We start from the raw sequence: 18,949 nt of genomic DNA on the forward strand, positions 1-18,949 counted from the left end.
TTTATCAGTAGGGTTCATTATTCTAAGAAAAATCTAAGCTGTTTACTGCTTAGCAAGAATTATAAGCTCATTCTGAACTTGACAGAGGAAGTGCTTAATAGAAAAATATTTTTCTTGACATTTTAAAACAATAATTCAATGACCGAAACGATGTCTCGGGATGGCGAGTTTGATTTTAATGGCCAACTAATTATAGTTTGGTTTTATGAATGTGCACTGCTCAGAACCCTCACAAACGAATTCTGACACATACTTTCTGTGCTCCATCACTCACACTGAATCCAATTTTTTTTGTAAAAATCCGCATTTTGCCTGTGATAAAATATAGTGAACATGAGAAATACTAATTTTAAACTGAAACGCGTACGGATTTTTTCTAGCTCACAGTTGGTCGGTGTTAAGTCAGACCGGACCAAGTCGCAAAACATCAAAAAATGAGTTAATGATAGCACTGGATAAAGAATTTCTTCATCTACATTCCACTTTCACCAGATTTGAAATATGAAACAATAAACAAGAATTATAGCAAAAATTATTTTCCAATTATAATGTAAAGGATGCTGCGATTCAAACTTTAAACGCGTTTTTCTCGAAATCAATGCACTGTCACTTAGTTCGGTCTGACCTAACACCGACCAGTTGGTCAGCTTACCCATACATATCCCAATTATATCAATGATGTCAATCTTCTCCTCAAATAACAAAACTCACCTTCATCGTGCAACTGCTTGGCAGCACATTCCGCACATTCGGCACATTCGGTACAAACAGTCTGCTGCTGCTGTTGCTGTTGCGGCTGAGTTTGTCCTGCTATGCCAGTACCGGAACCGGTACTACCAGCGACAACAGCAGTACCGCCGCCACCTACACCGCCACCACCACCACCCGTGCCGGCTTGGGAGGTCTGAGTGCTGCCCGTTTGTTGTCCCTGCTGGCCAGCAGCAGCCCGGGCGGCCAACATGGCCGCCCGTTGCTGCTGTAGCCGCTGGATAACTTGAAGCTGCTGAATATGTTGTGCACCGAAGACATGCCCACCGAGGGCGCCGCCGAGCGCATTGTCCAACAGCCCACTGCCGTCCTTGTAGCCCTCGGGAGGGCTCAGCGTGGCCTGATCGACAAACTCTATGGGTGGAGCAAATTTGGGACTCTGAAATGAAAGAAAAGCAGAAACAGAAGCAGATTGTAGAAATCGGATCATTAAATCGTCGTAGATGGGTGGGTTGTTTGGACAAATTAGCGTGACTGAGAAAGCGTGACACACCCGTACTGTGCTGTGCGATCGTTGAGTTGTAGCACGTGTTCGGACGTGATATGCATCGGCATGGGGAGCTTCGAAACGGGTAATTTGAAAAGGTGCGGCATCCTGTTTCTACCGTCGAGTGGAAGGCTTGTCGGTTTGATCGTCTGATTGTTCTAAAAACTTTCATTTCCAGTATTGTTATGGTGCTCATTCAAGTGAGGGATTAAAGCAAAGTTTCTCAACTGCTGAATAGGAGTGGTACTGGAATCTTGAATAAAGACATTCTTAGTTGAAACGTAAATTGAAATCATTTCAACTGAGAAATTGTGCTATAATTATTTCGTTTTTAGCTGAACACTAGGCATTTATTACTGCCTTTGATTGTGTTTATATTTCGATACAAGAAATCTTCCCCAACTCATCACTAAAACACGATAATTCCAGTTGATTTATTCGGTCCAATCGACACTCAGGTGAAAATTACAAACTTTGTACCCAGACCAACTGTCGCAAAAAGTTTAGCAAAGGACAGCATAAAGCAGCCAGATTTATCGGAACCGCAGTTCGTTCCTTTTTTTCTACAAATTCTGAAACCCCGGCTATCTAAGTACGTGCTGGCATCGACAGTTGAACGAAAAACTCTGGTAGGTACCTAATAGGAAAATGTTTTTCGCTAGCAATGAAACATTCCTCTTCCCTTCCGACAGTCAACTGACGTAGAGGTTGAATGCTTTTTCTGCAACCAGTGTCGATGGGTTGAGAAAAGCTCCCAAAGCAGGTGTTTTTTTTCTTCAATCAGCTTCCCACCGGGAGCTTCTTTACTGGGTCGAAATTTATTCTGTTTTACATTCCATTCAGTTGTTTCGTTAGCACATCCTATCTGATTCAGTTAACGTTTTGGATGCCAAATAGTTTTATGAATTCAATTTTGCCCAAAGTTCCGAACGAGTTGAAAAAAACCGCGTCTCTTGCTACTAAAAGAAGATATGCAAATTTCTCATAACGCTGACGCTGAGTAGAAAATGGGGTTCCGGGTTGAGTCGAAAAGTTTCCTGTAAGTACTGGCGCCTGCAACGAGTCCATCCATTTGCATGGTATCTGCGTCTGGTGAAAAGGTACGAGATAAAGTTTCGAGATCGACAAACCGTGACCTACGGTAAGAACTCGCCAGGTACGTACGAATTGATCCCGAAAAGACTTTAACACCTTGAAAGGATTAGGAAGGCTTCTCGGAGGATCTTTTGCTATATCCGTGATGGCAAAAGTTACTTCCACGAAAGTTTCCCTAAATGATCGGACTTAATAGTAGTTCCTAATCGAAAAAAACTTACTCGCGCATTTTTTTTATTTCATCATTAAGGTGTCGCTTTTCACTGGCCCAAAGAAACGCGATTTTTCAAAATTTTAACATTTAAAAAAAATTACCTTTGGACCTGCTGGACTAATTTTTATGACTAATAGCACAAATTAAGCGTTTTGACGATGCTTGAAAAAATCATTTGGCTCCTTAATTTTTTATCTTTAGTTGAAAGATTGTTTATTTTTACATAACGTGTCGAAAAATTATGCTGGTCCGACGTACAATTTTCCGGTGGTACAACATTTTTCAAAATAAAAAATAACATTGACCTGGTTATATATACCACACGTCCAAGGAAGCGATGAAGACGCATACTAGTTCACCATACATCTCCATCGAGTCATTCGTACAGTGACTCCCGGAGCGAAAAGTCGATCTTTCCAGTCCGTGCAGTGTATAGCGATAAAGAGTAGTGCTAAATCGCTTTCATGATTATCCTGTGCTTTCTCCTCCTCTTCGAGGTTGTGGACTTTTCTCTTCTTTAGTGCGCGTTAACCGTTAGTCGACCAGCAGAGTAGAAGCCGTGTTTCGGTTCTTGTGAGCAGCCTGGAACCGCTATCCACGATAAGTCCGCTATTAAATTACGTTTCCCTTTTTTGGTTCTCCTACTAACGTACACTGAGCAGTTACGTACGTACAAAAATGAAATGCCCTGGCAATGGCGCGTCTCAAGGTGAGATGGATGTCGAAACAAAACCGACTCCCCGGCTCAAGGCATATCCATTAGACCGGCAACTTTTATTAACTTTTTTCGGAACACTGCTAAATCAAGTGGTAATTAGCTAGCTATAAACCGTATGCCAAAAAAGAGTTTTTCCGTATATCTCTAGTTTACTTACAAGAGTCTAGAAGTTTCTATGGTAAGATATATGGAAAATCGGAAAGAAAAAACCAAAATTCAATAGAAACTCCCACAGTTACTCTGCATACCTCAAAACTTCAGATATTCTAGCTTTTTTGATAACAAACAACTTTGTTGAAAGTTGTATAATAATTGAAGATTGCCGGACAAAGTTGTTTAATTTCGAAGATCAAAGGATTTTTTGAAAATATCCTATCCTAAGCATGTCTGAGAAAGAGAGGCAGTATATAGCCTTATATTAGAAAATCTTTGAGCTTGAGCATGTGCGACCACCCATGGCTGCTAGTCCATTATCGATCTGGACTAGCTGAGTTTGCACAGAAAGTTAGTAGATAATTATGCTTAGGAATAGCGAAACATCTTTCAATGTGCAACTCCTGGTAATCCTAAAGTGCTTGATCAATATCGGCGCCGGCCAGGCCCTAACGTAGATCGCGGAAGGAAAGGGAAGAAATGTTAGTCCAATACTTGCTTTTGCTAGAGGCCGCACTACTGGTCACTCCACAAGTATCACGGGAGGAGGAGATATATTTGTTAGTAAGTATACAAGTTGGATTTTACATCTTCTTTACCGACGCCGTAGAGGTGACTCCACTATCTGGACTAGATATCGATCCATCAATTCATGGACCGTGGACCAACGACTTCACTTCCCATCCGAAGGAAGACGTAACCACAGATTTTTTCACCTTAGAAAAATCTCAACGAGCTCGGTTGGGATTGAACCCAGAGCAACAGGAATGAGTGGCGGTAACGCTTACCACTCAACCACCAGCGCCGTAATATAGCATTATATTAGAATATCTTTGTACCACAAAGTCAGATCAATGTTGATCCTTTCATTTTCAGCTATATATCTGAGGATTTTAGGATACATAACATTTTTTACTAAATTTATTGTTTCCATTGCCCGTATTTTATATATATTTTACAAATTTAAAAATTCTTGTGTATCCGAACAAGTTTAAATTTGAAATGGGGCTCCTGGAGCCAATTTCCATTCAATTGAGCGGTGTTCCAAAAAAAATCTATTTTTGTGCCGATCTAATATACTAATAATACGATCTTTTTTTTTATTTCGATTATAGAGGTTTTAACCTTAAGGTCATTCGCCTCTTCGGGTTAGAAAAATCTCTTATGAAAAATTTCTAACCCTATGTGCGGGGTCGGGACTCGAGCCCAGGTGCGCTGCGTACAAGGCAATCGATTTACCAATACGCTACGCCCACCCCCTACAATACGATCTAATATACATCGTCCACAAGGCCTTACGAGATCTTCTTCCGAACCAAAGACAAAAAGTACTTGAATTTGTTACAGATCTCTCGAGTCCTGACGGAACGATATTCGGTCGTGACAGAAATATCGAGAATATGACCTGATAAGCTTCGGGTGGTGGTAAATAGTTGAAATCAGGCAAATTATGTTGAGGGCCGTTTACGAACGAGTACAGAGTATATGTACCAGCAAATTGGGTTGAAGTCATTTCCAATTCGAATTTGAATTGCACAGATCCGCTGACACATGGGGTTGTCTGTTTTTAAGTCCCCATGTTCCAGCCTGTTGACACTGGAGTGCAAACATTTGCATTCGGCATCAGTCGCAGCTGACGGAAAGTGGGTATATGTCAACTCAGACTACTATCACGTGACCTACGCCGAGTCTGCCCTACCTAACTACCTCTCCTTTGACAAGGTTTGTCAACCTGTTCGACTTTTTGTCCGGCGGGTCACGAACTAGGCTAATTGTAGACCATTGAGACATACCTGTGTTACCAATGTAACCATAAGGCTCGTTGTGGCAAATACGGTTGGAATCATGTGGATGATTCCTGTGGAAGAGATTTTGTAAAGTGTCTCTACTGTGAGTGAAATCCACATGATCTCTCTACATTTCCAGCGCAAGAAGAAACTTAATGCTAAAGATAGCTACGGCAACGGCCCATACGAACATCTACAGTAACTTGTCTAGTGACAAGTAGCCATATTTTCTGCTGTGCCTAGAAACAATAGAAAATCGAGTAATATTTTCTCACAAAAGGAGTTCCCAGCACTTACTGAGACGTCAAAAAACCCAAGTGTGCTTATGTGGCAACCGGAGAAGGAAACCAGCGCTGGATTAATATTATTTTCTAACATTGTGGACCGTATTTTTACAGCTTTAAATATTTCGGAAGCATCTTGATAAGCTTTCTTCCCGCAGTAAAAATATTCTTGATGCAGTTCACCGTAAAATAGCTTCTACTTTCAGCGATTGTGTTCTTCGATGGCTAATGGCTAATTTATCGAGGTCACGAATTTGATCACTGTTCTACAGTGGAATTGCAGAGACATCATCCCAAAAATCGATTCCCTTAAAATTTCAAAATGCTATGCATTTACTATATGGCTTACTTCAGAAATAGACCTCAATTTCCACGATTTTAATATAATTCGCTTGAATTGGGAAGACTCTAAAAATAGAATTCGCAGCAACTCCGACCAACATCAAAATGTTTATCAACGCTGTACCAAAATCTCCGGTTCCTGGATCACGACAATTTTCCTTTAATTCTGCTAAAAATAACGAGACAACGATGGTACAGCCTTCAATCATACTAAGCTGCTACGGATACTGCCAGATCATTGACATCATCCATCGCTATGAAACGTAAGTATAAAAAGTTTTGGAATTTCGCCCGATGTTCCTGATGAAAGTATCACCAAGCTAGCTCGTCCCTCGTAGAGATCGTAGAATGCTGAATTTTGTCTCCTACAAAGTTGAATTGCCCAAGGATCTCAAAGATAAAGCTATGACGGCGTCTATATTGCCAGAGATTTCTTATCGTGAGTTTGAAGAGAACTCGGATTTCAGAAAGGTTTTTTGGAAACCGAATGCGCCCGACTCAGCAACGATGACCTCCGCTGGCCTTCGCCTCCCTTCCAATTAGTTACATCGCCTTATTGACTTCCTGTATTGCCTGTTCCCGAAGTTGTTGCACATTTCGGGCAGCTTCTTTCCGTTTACTACCAGAACGCGAGAAGAATGAGAACGAAAACACAAGAAGTCCAGTCTTCTTATAATGATTACAACGACATTATCCTGACGGAAACCTGGTTGCGCAAAGACATGTTAAAGGCTGAGCTTTCGTCGAACTGCGCAATATATCACTGCGACCGCAACCCAACAACCAGTCATCTGCACCGAGGCGGTGGTGTTCTAATAGCGGTAAAGAACAACCATACTGGTTCGCAGCTAAGTTTGTCAGGAGCTGAACGCTTAGAGCAAATCGCCGTCCGTATTTTTATATATTAGCTGTGTTTATTTAAGGCCAAGCAGTGATCCGGATTTGTATGACGAGCATGCTACAGGGTGTCCCACATCAAATTGCTTCACGAAAAAACGCTGTAGAAAATTACCAAGTAGACGGTGGGCCCTCGTATTGCTTCAACAGAGGAAGCAGACGCTTCTTTAGATACTCCTTGAGGTAGATCTTCTCATTTACAGTCCCGGTAGTCACGAACGGCGCGCTCCGTTTGCCACGTGAGCAGATCGCTTTCCAAATCATGTATTTATTGGCAAACTTTGAAAGTTTCTGCTTCCTTATTCCCTCCGGAATATTAAAACTTGTGCTGGGCGGTGATGAACAATAGCCCCGGAAGTCTGTCTTGACGTAAGTCTCATCATCCATGATGAGAATATGCAGCTTCGTCAGCATATCGGTGTACAATTTCCGGGCCGTTGACTTTCCCACCGTATTTTGCCGTTCGTCACATTTTGGAGCCTTCTAAACTATAACATATGAACATATGCCTTCTTAACTACGAATAACTGACAGCGATAAAAATACAGTGTAAACAATACACTCTAAACTACTTCTACCCAAAATTAACAAGAGAAAATACCCAATTTCCTACAGCATTTTTTCGTGATGATATTTGATGTCATTCAAACAATTCTAGACAATGATGGTAGCGCCGACACTTGGAAAGTTTTATGTTGACGCCATAATAATCGAAAGAGAAAGTAAACACAGAGAGACTCTCATTTGGACTTCCGCCCATTTCACATGTTATCCATGGTGGAACGGTGAGATTCGCCGTTTGCGTAATGCTCGGCGAAAACAACGCAAGCGTTATTTTCACCAAAAAATCAGACGAAAACGAAACTACTTTTCGACAAACAGAGTTGCAATACAAAACTGCCTGGAATTTCGCCTTTCGTGTGTATTGGAATCTCCTTTAGTTATTCCTAGTTTGAAAATGGTCGTGAAGTTATCCCCCTTAATTAATAACTGTTTGCTACAATAATCTCCCTGTTAAAAATGCTGAACCGTTTTCTTAAAAAAGAACACCAAATGACCTCCCTAATCTTACGAAAATTATATTATCCCCTCTTGTGTATGTAAACTATAGCTGTTAAATCTTTTTGGTTTGATTACAAAAAATATAAATGTGTGATCCCCTAGTTTTAATAAATTTAAAATGTAAAACAAAAAACGCAAAGTGTATCTTATCAAATAAACTAATTGAATAAAATCTCCATCAAGTCACAACAGATGTGACTAGTGAAATCTACGAGTTACTAACAAACTGGGTGCAACATTCGTTTCAACTTGGGGGATGTCCGTTATCCACGTAGAAAAATTTTCCAACCCTCGTGTTCAAAATATTTTTAGTAAGCGTAAACTCTGCGGGTAGAATTTCTACTTCAACAAAAATCTAGGTGATTGTAAAACAGGCTTACAAAAGTTGTACAGATTGCAACTATGTGCTGTATAGTCTGTACCAAATAACTCACGGGTATGCTTCTGATGATTTTGACCAGAAGGGGATAAAAAGCATAACTGCAAACACGCCAAGCGACGCTGTACGCGAAACTGCATGAAATTCCCGCACATAATGCTTGAGTGTTATGAGTTCCTGTATACCTAAAAGAAACCAGTCAACGAAAATAAACTACTCAAATGCAACACTGTACTTCAGCATTTTCCTTGTTCCACCTTCTAGAAGCAAACAACATTAAGAAATGTAGGAAAAGAAAGCGTTTATCCCTAGTAACCTTCGACCTTTACCGCCTTCCTCCGCACTACTACTGTTACCTCTACATACCACGACTACGACTGCAACAAAGCCGTACAGCCGCCCTGCATGTCGTGTTGGTCGCGTTGCATGCGGCTTTCTCCGTCCGGAAGTGGTAATTTAGTGTTCCACTTGTGCAAAGTAACAACGTCTATTACATCAGCCGCCTTTGACCTGCTTTTCTTTCGAAGGGCGCATCGACGGACATGGCTGCACGTAGGGGTAGTAAATTGTGTGGCATAAATTCTTTTACACCAGCAATGGGATGCAGTCTTCGGTGTGCAAATGTATGTGGTCTCAGGACCAATAACCGGCTCTGTTTGGATAACAAATTTAGTCTCGGCACGCAAGTGTTCATGGCAATGGCAATGAGGAGGAGGGGTTTCGGGCTGCCTGGAAGAACACTTTCTTGGCGCAGAAATCCTACTTGAGAGTACATACAGAAAACGTTGGAACGACCGGTTGCAAGGCGGAAGTTATTTGATTTTGCACGTACTCTTTTGCATCCGAGGTGAAATTGGATATGCTGATTGAAAAAAGTACCATGTTCACCAGGGGTAGGGAAACTAGCACTCTAATAGGATTAGCATAACACTAATATTTCCTTGGGTACGTATATGTTTGCGCGTGGTTAAAGTAAACAAATTTGTGGAACGATGTAATTTGATAAAGATTGTGCCTTTGTGAATTGAACGATAAATATATTGAATACATAATAACAGTTTGGTTTCAATCGTCTGAGAATATGTAACATAAGAAAAAATAAAGGTGTCGCTAAAACGCATCTATTTTCACAATCGTGCAATATAATTCGCAGATGAATATCACGATCGAACCATTTCAGGACTGAAGAGTATACAGTTTTGATTATTGATTCTTCTCATCGCGGTTATTTCACCGGACAGTGCACAGTGGCGGATTTCCCTAACAACCTGGCCAAAAGTCGAAAATGGTTATGATTGACCTGCAAAGATACATACCACGGTTTTTTGGGGCGCAGATTACGATTTTGATGTCAGATTTTCAAAATTCAAAATGGCGGGTACAAAATGGCTGACATTTTAAACTAAATAAAAGTAAATTTTCGCGAATGATGATTTAATGGTCCCAGTGTAGGTCAATAACGTTTATAATGTATCGACTTTTAAATGGTGTGTAGTTAAATGATAGAATTTGTTAACTTGCACGCATTAAGATGTGTGGGTGCCTAGATGATGTAGCTATTATAAGAATTGATGGTATTAATCATTTCAAACTGTGTATTTTGAAATATTATACAACATAGTTACAAAACTTTTAAACTCTCTGTGCGATTATTATTCAATTGCAGCCCGATGCACATATTTCACAAAAAGCGAAAAATCGTATTTTTCTAAAATATAGAAAATAAGCCGATTCTTCGACGAAATGCGTGGAGTGAAAACTGACAACAAGATTGCATGCAAATTGCAGTAACTAAAAAAAGAATATTACAAAAATACGAAAACCAGTGAAACACTAAGATTCATAGTTTTATTTAAATTGTTTAAAGCTTCGTCACCGAGTCGCTTGTAGATATTTTTGCATGGAAAAATTACTGGATGTTATTAAACCGATGCAGTTTAATGTACAAAAGTTTCGATCAATTCGCCTCACCCAACATTCCCAAAAAATAATAAAAAGCTGATTTTTTAACGCTGAAACCTTTACACCTCCCCCCCCCCCCCCCCCCCCCTCTTAAGGAACAGATTTGATCGGTTAAGCTCAGTTGCCTGTTGTCTGTTGAACGGCAGGCAGAGTACTTCGTTGCGTGCTTTCTGAAAGTACGCTGCGCGGTGCCGTTTGACAGGCGATCATACACCATGCTTTCCCTTGTGCTGTGTTCACTTCAAGCACACATTTTATGTTGAATCACGAACGCATTAATTCGAATACAACACGTGCACAAAATCGCTTGTACAGTCGAGCTACATATGCAAACACTGTTAACATAGCGTCGTGGTACTACTTGTCTCTTTCGCTCCCCCCTTCGTCACTAGCGTTGACTAATTTTGCTTGGTAAGTGTCTTCCATTCGTGTACAGACACGCATCACTCACACAGCTGATTAATTCGAGCATTGTACAACTGTACACAGTTCGCTTGGGTTCAATGCTTAGGGCAAATGTGTAGGGGAACATGGGGAGACTTGACCAAGCACAGAATTCTATGATTGGATATGACGTGTTCTATTAGGTTCGTAAAATATTTATAAAAATATTTTTACACTAGTTTCGGTCCCTTAAGGTAATTTTGGGAATGATAAATCATATGACTTCCTTATAGAAAATATTCCGCCATTAATAAATTTGCATTAACCGTTATGTGTCCAACAAAAAAACACCTTTAACAGGCCAACGAGGGTACCCGGGTACCCACAAATTTAAATGCTCATAACTATGGCTTTCTTCAACCGATTTGGACACTTTTAGATGTTTTGGATTCAGGAACTCATCCAATTTTTGATTCTGTAAAATAGATCCGGATCTGGTTCTTGTTAATTCGGATTTTCCGAAGTAATGTTCCAAATATTAATAATGTCCTACCAATATGAGTATCAAAACTCTTCAAATTGTCTCGGAAATCTGTTATTTATTGTTACGGGACCCTATGGCAATTTGAAAAATGGAATTGGAATGGAATAGCCACTCACGGCCACACGGGAACCTGCTCCGGAATGTCCGTTCCGAGGTCAAATCAACAAATAGTTCCAAAACTACGAGATACAGCCTACTGATGCAATTCCAAGAATTTGTATTTATTCCATTGAAGTTCACAAATAATATCCCAGCACTGAAACCTGCTTCCGGAAACCCGGATTCCTGAGAACCGAATGAAGTAACCCGATTTATTTGTGGATAAGTTCCTGAATCCAAAGCACCCAAAAGTATCAAAATCGGTTGGAAATTACCTTAGTTAATGGCATTTCAGTTTTGTGGGTACCCGGGTACCCACGCCGGCCTGTTACGTAGTAAAAAAAATCAGGAGCCCCTCCTCAGTCCCCCTTACTATATTAACAATATTATTAACCCAAAAGCTTGACTTAGTGAAGTTCTAAGATATCACAAGGTTTCAATTTCCAGCTGTGGATAAAACATGGGAATTTTATTAATTGAAACTTGAAAAGATACCCAGGAACCGCGTCGGACACATAACGGTAAAATGATGTAATTGTTTATCAAACTTTGTATGGACATATCTACTAGGGTGTCTCAAAATGACATCATGTTAAAACAGTCATCGGGCTCACTTCTTAAATGAAAGGTTAGGGTATCAGAACCACTTTCTTCTTCGGAGTGAATTTGCTAAAACGCTCCCTACTGGTGGCGAATTTTGATTTTTCGAAAAATGGCCCGATTTTGGGTTAAATTTCAAATTTATACTTGTTGAAGTGCTCCTGAACTGTCCGAGATTTTTTTTTAGCATTTTTTTATTTTTTGGAAATTCAAATTGAGAAATTTGGTTAGTTAGTATGTACAAATTGTGGTTTATAAGAGCGACAGAGCCTTGAAGACTTAGTAAAAGGTTTAATTTTTGGTGTTTTCATTAGTTTTTCTTCAAAACTGGGTATCTACAAAATTTTAAAAGTATAGGAAACACTTCAAGTAGTTGAGCCAAATGTAAGGGCGTATTTTTGCTGAAGAAAGTGTATAGCTACGGCTAGTGGGGTATGAGTTATTTAAGTTTTTGCTAGAAAACCTTTTGACATTTTATGCTATTCATAAAAAATAACACTGTTCTACAAAATAAAACAATTTCAGTATGATTAGTCCGCTTTTTGTTTTTCGTAAAATAGTAGGAAAATGATGAAAAATGGCGATTTTTTTAAAATCATTTAGTATATTAATAACCACCTAGTGGGGTTGAAAATCATGAAAATTAAACAAATATGTCGAGTTAGTGGCAAGTTATGGCATATATTTGTATGCCGAATTGATTAACGTATTTGAAGTCTCATTCCCATGCTAGGTACATTAGAGTGAAAAAAAAATGCAGAAGGGTAGGGTGAATGTTGAAAAACTTATCTTTACGTTTTAGATCACACAATTCCGAAATAGTCATTTTTGAAGACTTTGTATGTTCGAAAAAGTTTTACAACAGACTACAGCGTATCTTCTAGTACAATAATTTTGGTGAAAAAGCCTCCAAGAAGTAATTATGGTCAGTTAACTTTTCTAAAAATAATTAGAGACTTGGCATCATTAGTAAAGTTCTCATTATTTTTGTAATTGATGGTACAAAAAATCGTCAAATTCTCATTAAAACCGATCCTGACGCACTAAAGACAAACAGAAAACACCGTTTTAAATCATTTATCTTCTATTTTCCAAAAAACAATAAGTGGTTGTTTTATTTTTTGGAACATTATTATTTTTGATGAATTGCTAAAAATGTAGAAGGTTATATAATAAAAACTTATATAACTCATACCCCTTTTACCGTAGCTATACACTTTCTTTAACAAAATTACGCCCCTTTATTTGGCTCAACTAAAAAAAACAAAATTCGCCACCAGTAGGAAGCGTTTTAGTAAATTCACTCCGAAGAAGAAAGTGGTCCTGATCAGGGATGCCAACGGTACCGATAAACTACATTTTTTTCGATATATTTACATTTGCACAAGCCGTACAGCCCGCTACAGCGACGCATCACTACAGCTCTTGCCAGAACAGTAACCAAACCGAGTACATTTTGCCGTACAGCAGTAGAATACATTTTTGTTTTGCTGCTGTACTCCGACTGCTCGGTGAGAGTGTGGCGTAGTAAAGTTTGTTCTCTCGCTTTGTACATTTTTCTCTGCATAGTCAAAGGGAGAGTCCCGCACACGAAAGCGTTGATGCCGGCCGTGGCGTAAATGAGCCGCATTCATTGTAGTCATTTTTGAATAAAAATATTAAAAAGATTGAAAATATTAAAAAATGTAAAATAAGGAAAGAGAAGCTGTACCGCTCGCGTCTGGTGGCTGTACTGGGGACAGTAGTTTTCTGTCATGTTACTGCTTTACACACAGGCAGCCGTACAGCGCTGGGCGTCCTGCACTAGCGAATGACAGCAGCATCGAGAGAGAAATGAGAATGTAGGCAGAAAAATTACAGCCGTGGAAAAGGTAGGCATTTTGCATCCTTGGTCCTGATACCCTAACCTTTCATTTAAGAAGTGCGCCCGATGACTTTTTTAACATGATGTCATTTTGAGACACCCTAATATCTACTCGACTAATTATTACTTTCAAAGTACTCATACATTATTTTATTCTTTATGAACTAGGGAAATGATTTTACATAAATCGGAACCTTGAAATAGCTATTACTAAAATTTGCACTACATTGAACGCAATAACTAATGTTGGGAAGACTTGACAAAGATTTTATAGGGAGGCTTGATCAAGTGGCTATAAGTTGAAGAGAGATAAAAAATTTCTGATATTTACTAGGCTGTGCTGTGGTACAAACTGTTAATTAGTACCGTCTTTACGCATGGGCACACTGGGCTAGGGCCAGGAGCCCCGGGTTTTCATGGGCCCCCAACTTAGGATGAATATAGAATCATTCTGAAAGCTATGTTCCAAAAAGTAGTAGCAATCAATTGTTTATAACTCTTTAGCGTGTGGGTTACAATAGATCAGTTTCTCGGATTCGCACATTGCAACTTATCCCATGTGACGTTTCAAGAGTATCAGACAATCAAGCGGAGTTATGATAGCGGTAGGAAACGAGGCACTACATGATCAGGATGGTATTTGACCAATTCACATGTCAATTCAACATAAGCAATAAATTGTTTTGTACAACACGTATAGATAGTTCGAAAGGCACCAAGCAGGAGCGGCAGCCAACAAGGTAGCAAAATTTGAGCAAGGAAGCTGTACAGAAAGGGGCCGTTCATAAACCACGTAGACTCATAGGGGAGACGAGGGGGGGGGGGTCTGGCAAAAGTCTACGTTTGTCTACGAGGGGGAGGGGGGATCTTTGAAAAAGTCTACATAAACTTTTATTTTTTGTTATTCGCGTATTACTAATTATGAATGGGATTTAAAGAGAGTTGTATTCAAAATATCGGTCTATTCCGTATTTATGCAGAAACTTCAAAGCTAGTACACTATTGAGGTAACTACTCGTTAAGCGACCACTCAACCCAGAACCCACGATTTTTTTTGGACAACCTCACACGTTGTTGTTTCTTGCGTATATTTTGATACAGTTTTGACTTCCAAAGGGTTAAATGCATGAACCATAAAATGTTAAAAAATGGTCAAAGTTAAGCATAGTAATAACAAAACACCCGATTTGTAACAATAAGTAGATTATTTTTTTATTTTTTATTTATTAATTTCGGTGGTTGAAGCAGTAGTGTAGTTAAACTTCTACAACAAAGTGTTTACTCCAGTTAATCAGATTCTCTTGCAATCATTTACACTGATTTAAAAATCTTTAAACACCCGTTAAATTTTACGTCTTGACCCTATGCAACTCCGTACAAACCGGCTCTAGTATATTTATCTTCGAAAATATTCGGAGTTAAACTTTGATACTTTGCGATAATACTCTAAGGTGATACGGCTATTAAGAAATATAAATATTTTTTGGAAGATTTCAATAGCTTCGTTCCCTTAATCAAATAAGGCAATTTAGATTATCTTATTATCTTAGAAATATTGAAATTTGTTCACGAAAAGTGAAATTTGTATGCATGTTTGGTTTATTATTTTAGTCTAGATGATAGTACACATTGGCAGTATTAATTTGTAATTGTTTCTTATAATTTAACAATTTTGAATGCACCAGTAAGGCTCAAAAAGAGTTTAGCAATTCTGCATTGTTGGTGTAGGTCGTACTTCCGCCAAAATTTAAGCTAGTTATAGCAATATATCTTTTTACATATATTTAAGTGACTAACCTTGAAAAGAAGTATTCCGCTACACAAACGTTGGAAAGCACCTTGAATCGGTATTAATTGATTTGATCAATCATAGACAAAAAACCAATGTGAAAAACCTTCCTTTAATATTCAAAAAGCTTGAAATAAATTTGAACGCTAATTTTTAATTGAACATTATAATGTGCTTCTTGCTAAATTCACATTTCCTGCTAATAAAAAAAAATTAAAAGTCTACGTAGACTTTTGACGTGGGGGGAGGCGGTTGGTAAAAGTCTACTAAGGTCTACTACCCAAGCAGCAATTTTTGTTTCAGTAACAGTTTTAGGCCAATTTTCAACATGATTATGATTGAACAAAACAGTAAAAACTTGTTCCCGTTTCGTTGGAATAACCATGCGAGAATAACTAAATGAAATCATATTGTTGTCAACATGTTGAATGCAGGTCGCAACAAGATTACTTAATCATACCATTTTTCCGTTCACCTAGACTGTCAATCGCAACTGAAAAGTAACTTATTTTCTTATAAATATGTTAAGATTATGTTACCAGTGGAAATGAAAATGAAGACCAAGTCAAAATACGTGTGGATTATTTAAATTTGAACAGTAGTGTCATTCTTCATATCAAAAATTGCCAATGAAGCATCAAATTTTACTGCGCATCAGAGTCTATCGAGTGATATTTTATTCCACTTCATATTATTTCATGCGCTCTTGGTGAAAGCAAATTATCAACAAAATAAAACTCATTTTTTCAAGAGGAAAATCGAATCATATTAGAAATTCAATATAATTCAATGAAATCACACATTTATCATAAATCAGGAACATAAATCGCTTTAACGGTAGACTTTTATGAATATTCGTGAGCCGGTTGAGGTTTTATTTCCAATATATTAGAAAATGATGCATATAAGAAACATGGCTGTCTAGCCATCCAGGGCCAAATTTAGGATGTGATTTTGGTGAATGCGAAACAATTCGTTTTTCGAACAAGTTTATATCTATGATCAACGATTTTGATTTGTGAACAAGTACATTCCAGCATACGGTTTGTTTTTATCGAACAATTTTTAGTTCACATCCAAATATACCATTCTTTGATATGACCCTGTACTATACTATTCTTTCTGAAAACGTTCTAGTTACAAAGTCGTATTCTTGTCATACGTATCAGGCACATATCATCACTATACCTTGAATCACAAACTCGCACGTATTGATGAATGGTATTTGCAACACTGAATTGACCAATTCATAACTAAAGGTCAGCAAGATAATAATTAAGTTGAATTTTTGTTTCCATTACGTTCCGAAAATTCACCGGTCTCACTTCATGCGCTCCACTTGATATTATAGAAGCATTGAACTGTACGGTGGCGCCAACTATAACATGTTCGGTGTATCGGAAAAATGTAAAAATGTGACATATATGATTGTAACAAGTAATTTTAAAAGGAAATCTTTCTTTTACCGCAGTAGTAACATTAATACCAATAGTTGAACTATTAGGTCATACTTCTATGAAAAGCACAGGGAAATATTATTACAAGACGCAATGAAAATAAACAATTTCTACTAAAATTGGAGCTATTTGAAACCAACGGTAAATCATATGTATTTATACTTGTGCATCTTATAATAAATGAATGGATAGGAATAAGGACTCAGGACTACAGGAACTGAAATTGGAAATAACGCAACCAGTGGTACACGTATGTTCCGCGAGTGAACCACGAGATTACAAATTGAAAATTAAATTTACTCGCAACTTTAATATTTTTCGACAAAATAGGAACTGAGAGTATTTGATTGCTGTATTATTTTTCTCCTTAGTAATTTCCGATCGAAGGGCGCTCTTAGCGCTTTTCTTTTCATTTTGGACTATTTGAGTTGGCATGTGATCAACATTTTTTTTCATTATTTCAGTTATAATTATCACCTGAATCATTGCAAATGACAGTCCGGTGAACCAAACTTTCCCTAGTTCACCTTTTAGTCACATTCTCGAGAACGACTGAAGAATGTGAGTAACGTATTCAATTATGGCATCTCATCATTTGTTTAAGGTTTGTCGACGTAGATGAGAGACTTACATAACCTCAAAAAATCGAATGGCACTGCAGCAAGCAGTCAATCGACATTACCCTATTTTGATATGAATCATCTTTCGAACTTGGTTTCAATAAATCGTAAATTGCAACTTGTTACTCCAGCTTGTTGAAACTTTAAGGTGTTCCAAACCTTTTGCGGCAACATGTGAAAACAAGCAGTTCTTAATATCATTTTTGAAGAAAAACACAGTAACTTTACAGGATGGAATAGAGTTTCTAGGATCTCCTCAGGATGCTTATCATACCGACAATACAGTTTTGTTTGTTTTTTTATACCTATTTAACCAAAAATTGGCCTCGCAATAAGGTTTTTTTATATAAATTATCAAAAATGTCAAAACGTAATTCAAGCGTTGATTTTTTCATGAAGGCTGCAACAATTAAAAAAAGTTAAGGATTCTATATCAACTCAGTTGGCAAATAATCCAAATTGTCAAATAAATGCTACAAAGTACCCATTAAAAATGTGGTAGTGGAACATTTTTAAAGACTTTTTTTGTTGGGAAAAGCCTACTTGAGTGTACGAGTGGGGAGTGGGTCCAAAAATGCCGGTATTTTGTCTACGTGCTTTGTAAACGGTCCCTTTTCGGGTGGAATTCTCAAGAAAAATTTTGAATTTTTAGACAAAATGTCATTCAGCTAAAAAAATACAAAAAAAATATTTGGAAAATTTGCATATCATGGACTAGTATTTTCAGACGCTTTACATATTAAACAAGGAATTTGCTAAATAGGAGTACTCCTGAGATCACGTTAACTTTTCTATTGTTTCCGGAAGGTACTCCAAGTAAGTGATATATCTCAAATTCATACTACTCATTCCGATCTATCTACTATCTTTCTTGTTCTTAGTTCCGAAATTATTTTCAAATATATCAATTATATAAGCAGTGTTGAAAGAATTTAATCACTTCGTTTAAAATCAGCAATAACATACATGCCATTTGTTTATATTTTTCCGATACACCGAACATATTATAGTTGGCGCCACCGTACAGGTCAATGCTTCTATAATATCAAGTGGAGTGCATGAAGTGTCATCGGTGAATTTTCGCAATGTAATGCCAACAAAAATATAACTTATTTTTTGTTTTGCTAAGCATTAGTTGTGAACTATGGATTCAATGTTGCGAAAGCATTTTATTAATACGTGTGAGTTTGTGCTGAAAGGCGTAATGATGATATGTGGCGGATACATACGTATAACACGAATACGACTTAGTAAACTGAAACGTTTTCAGTAAGAATTTTGGTGTTTGACAACTGTTACATACAAACAACAAAATCACAACTAAATTTCAACAAACTCTGCAGCATCAGCAACCAGTTCGGAACATTAATGAACATGTTCTAGCTGGCAACATAAATGACCATTTGGTGACAAAATATGTTATTAAATAACCTTGATGTTATCT

General features: G+C 38.0%; 1 protein-coding gene across 3 annotated transcripts in view; it reads right to left on the bottom strand.

Annotated features, from left to right (window-relative positions):
* Positions 1–18,949, bottom strand: part of LOC131684135 (uncharacterized) — a 385,715-nt gene that overhangs the window by 162,498 nt on the left and 204,268 nt on the right. For all 3 annotated transcript variants that reach the window (XM_058966716.1, XM_058966715.1, XM_058966717.1), the window contains exon 3: positions 712–1,147. In XM_058966716.1, the coding sequence (XP_058822699.1) occupies positions 712–1,147 (436 nt within the window). The remainder of the gene's footprint in view (positions 1–711; positions 1,148–18,949) is intronic.

This window comes from Topomyia yanbarensis, chromosome 2 (assembly GCF_030247195.1).
Source record: "Topomyia yanbarensis strain Yona2022 chromosome 2, ASM3024719v1, whole genome shotgun sequence".
Classification (NCBI taxonomy): Eukaryota; Metazoa; Arthropoda; class Insecta; order Diptera; family Culicidae; genus Topomyia; species Topomyia yanbarensis.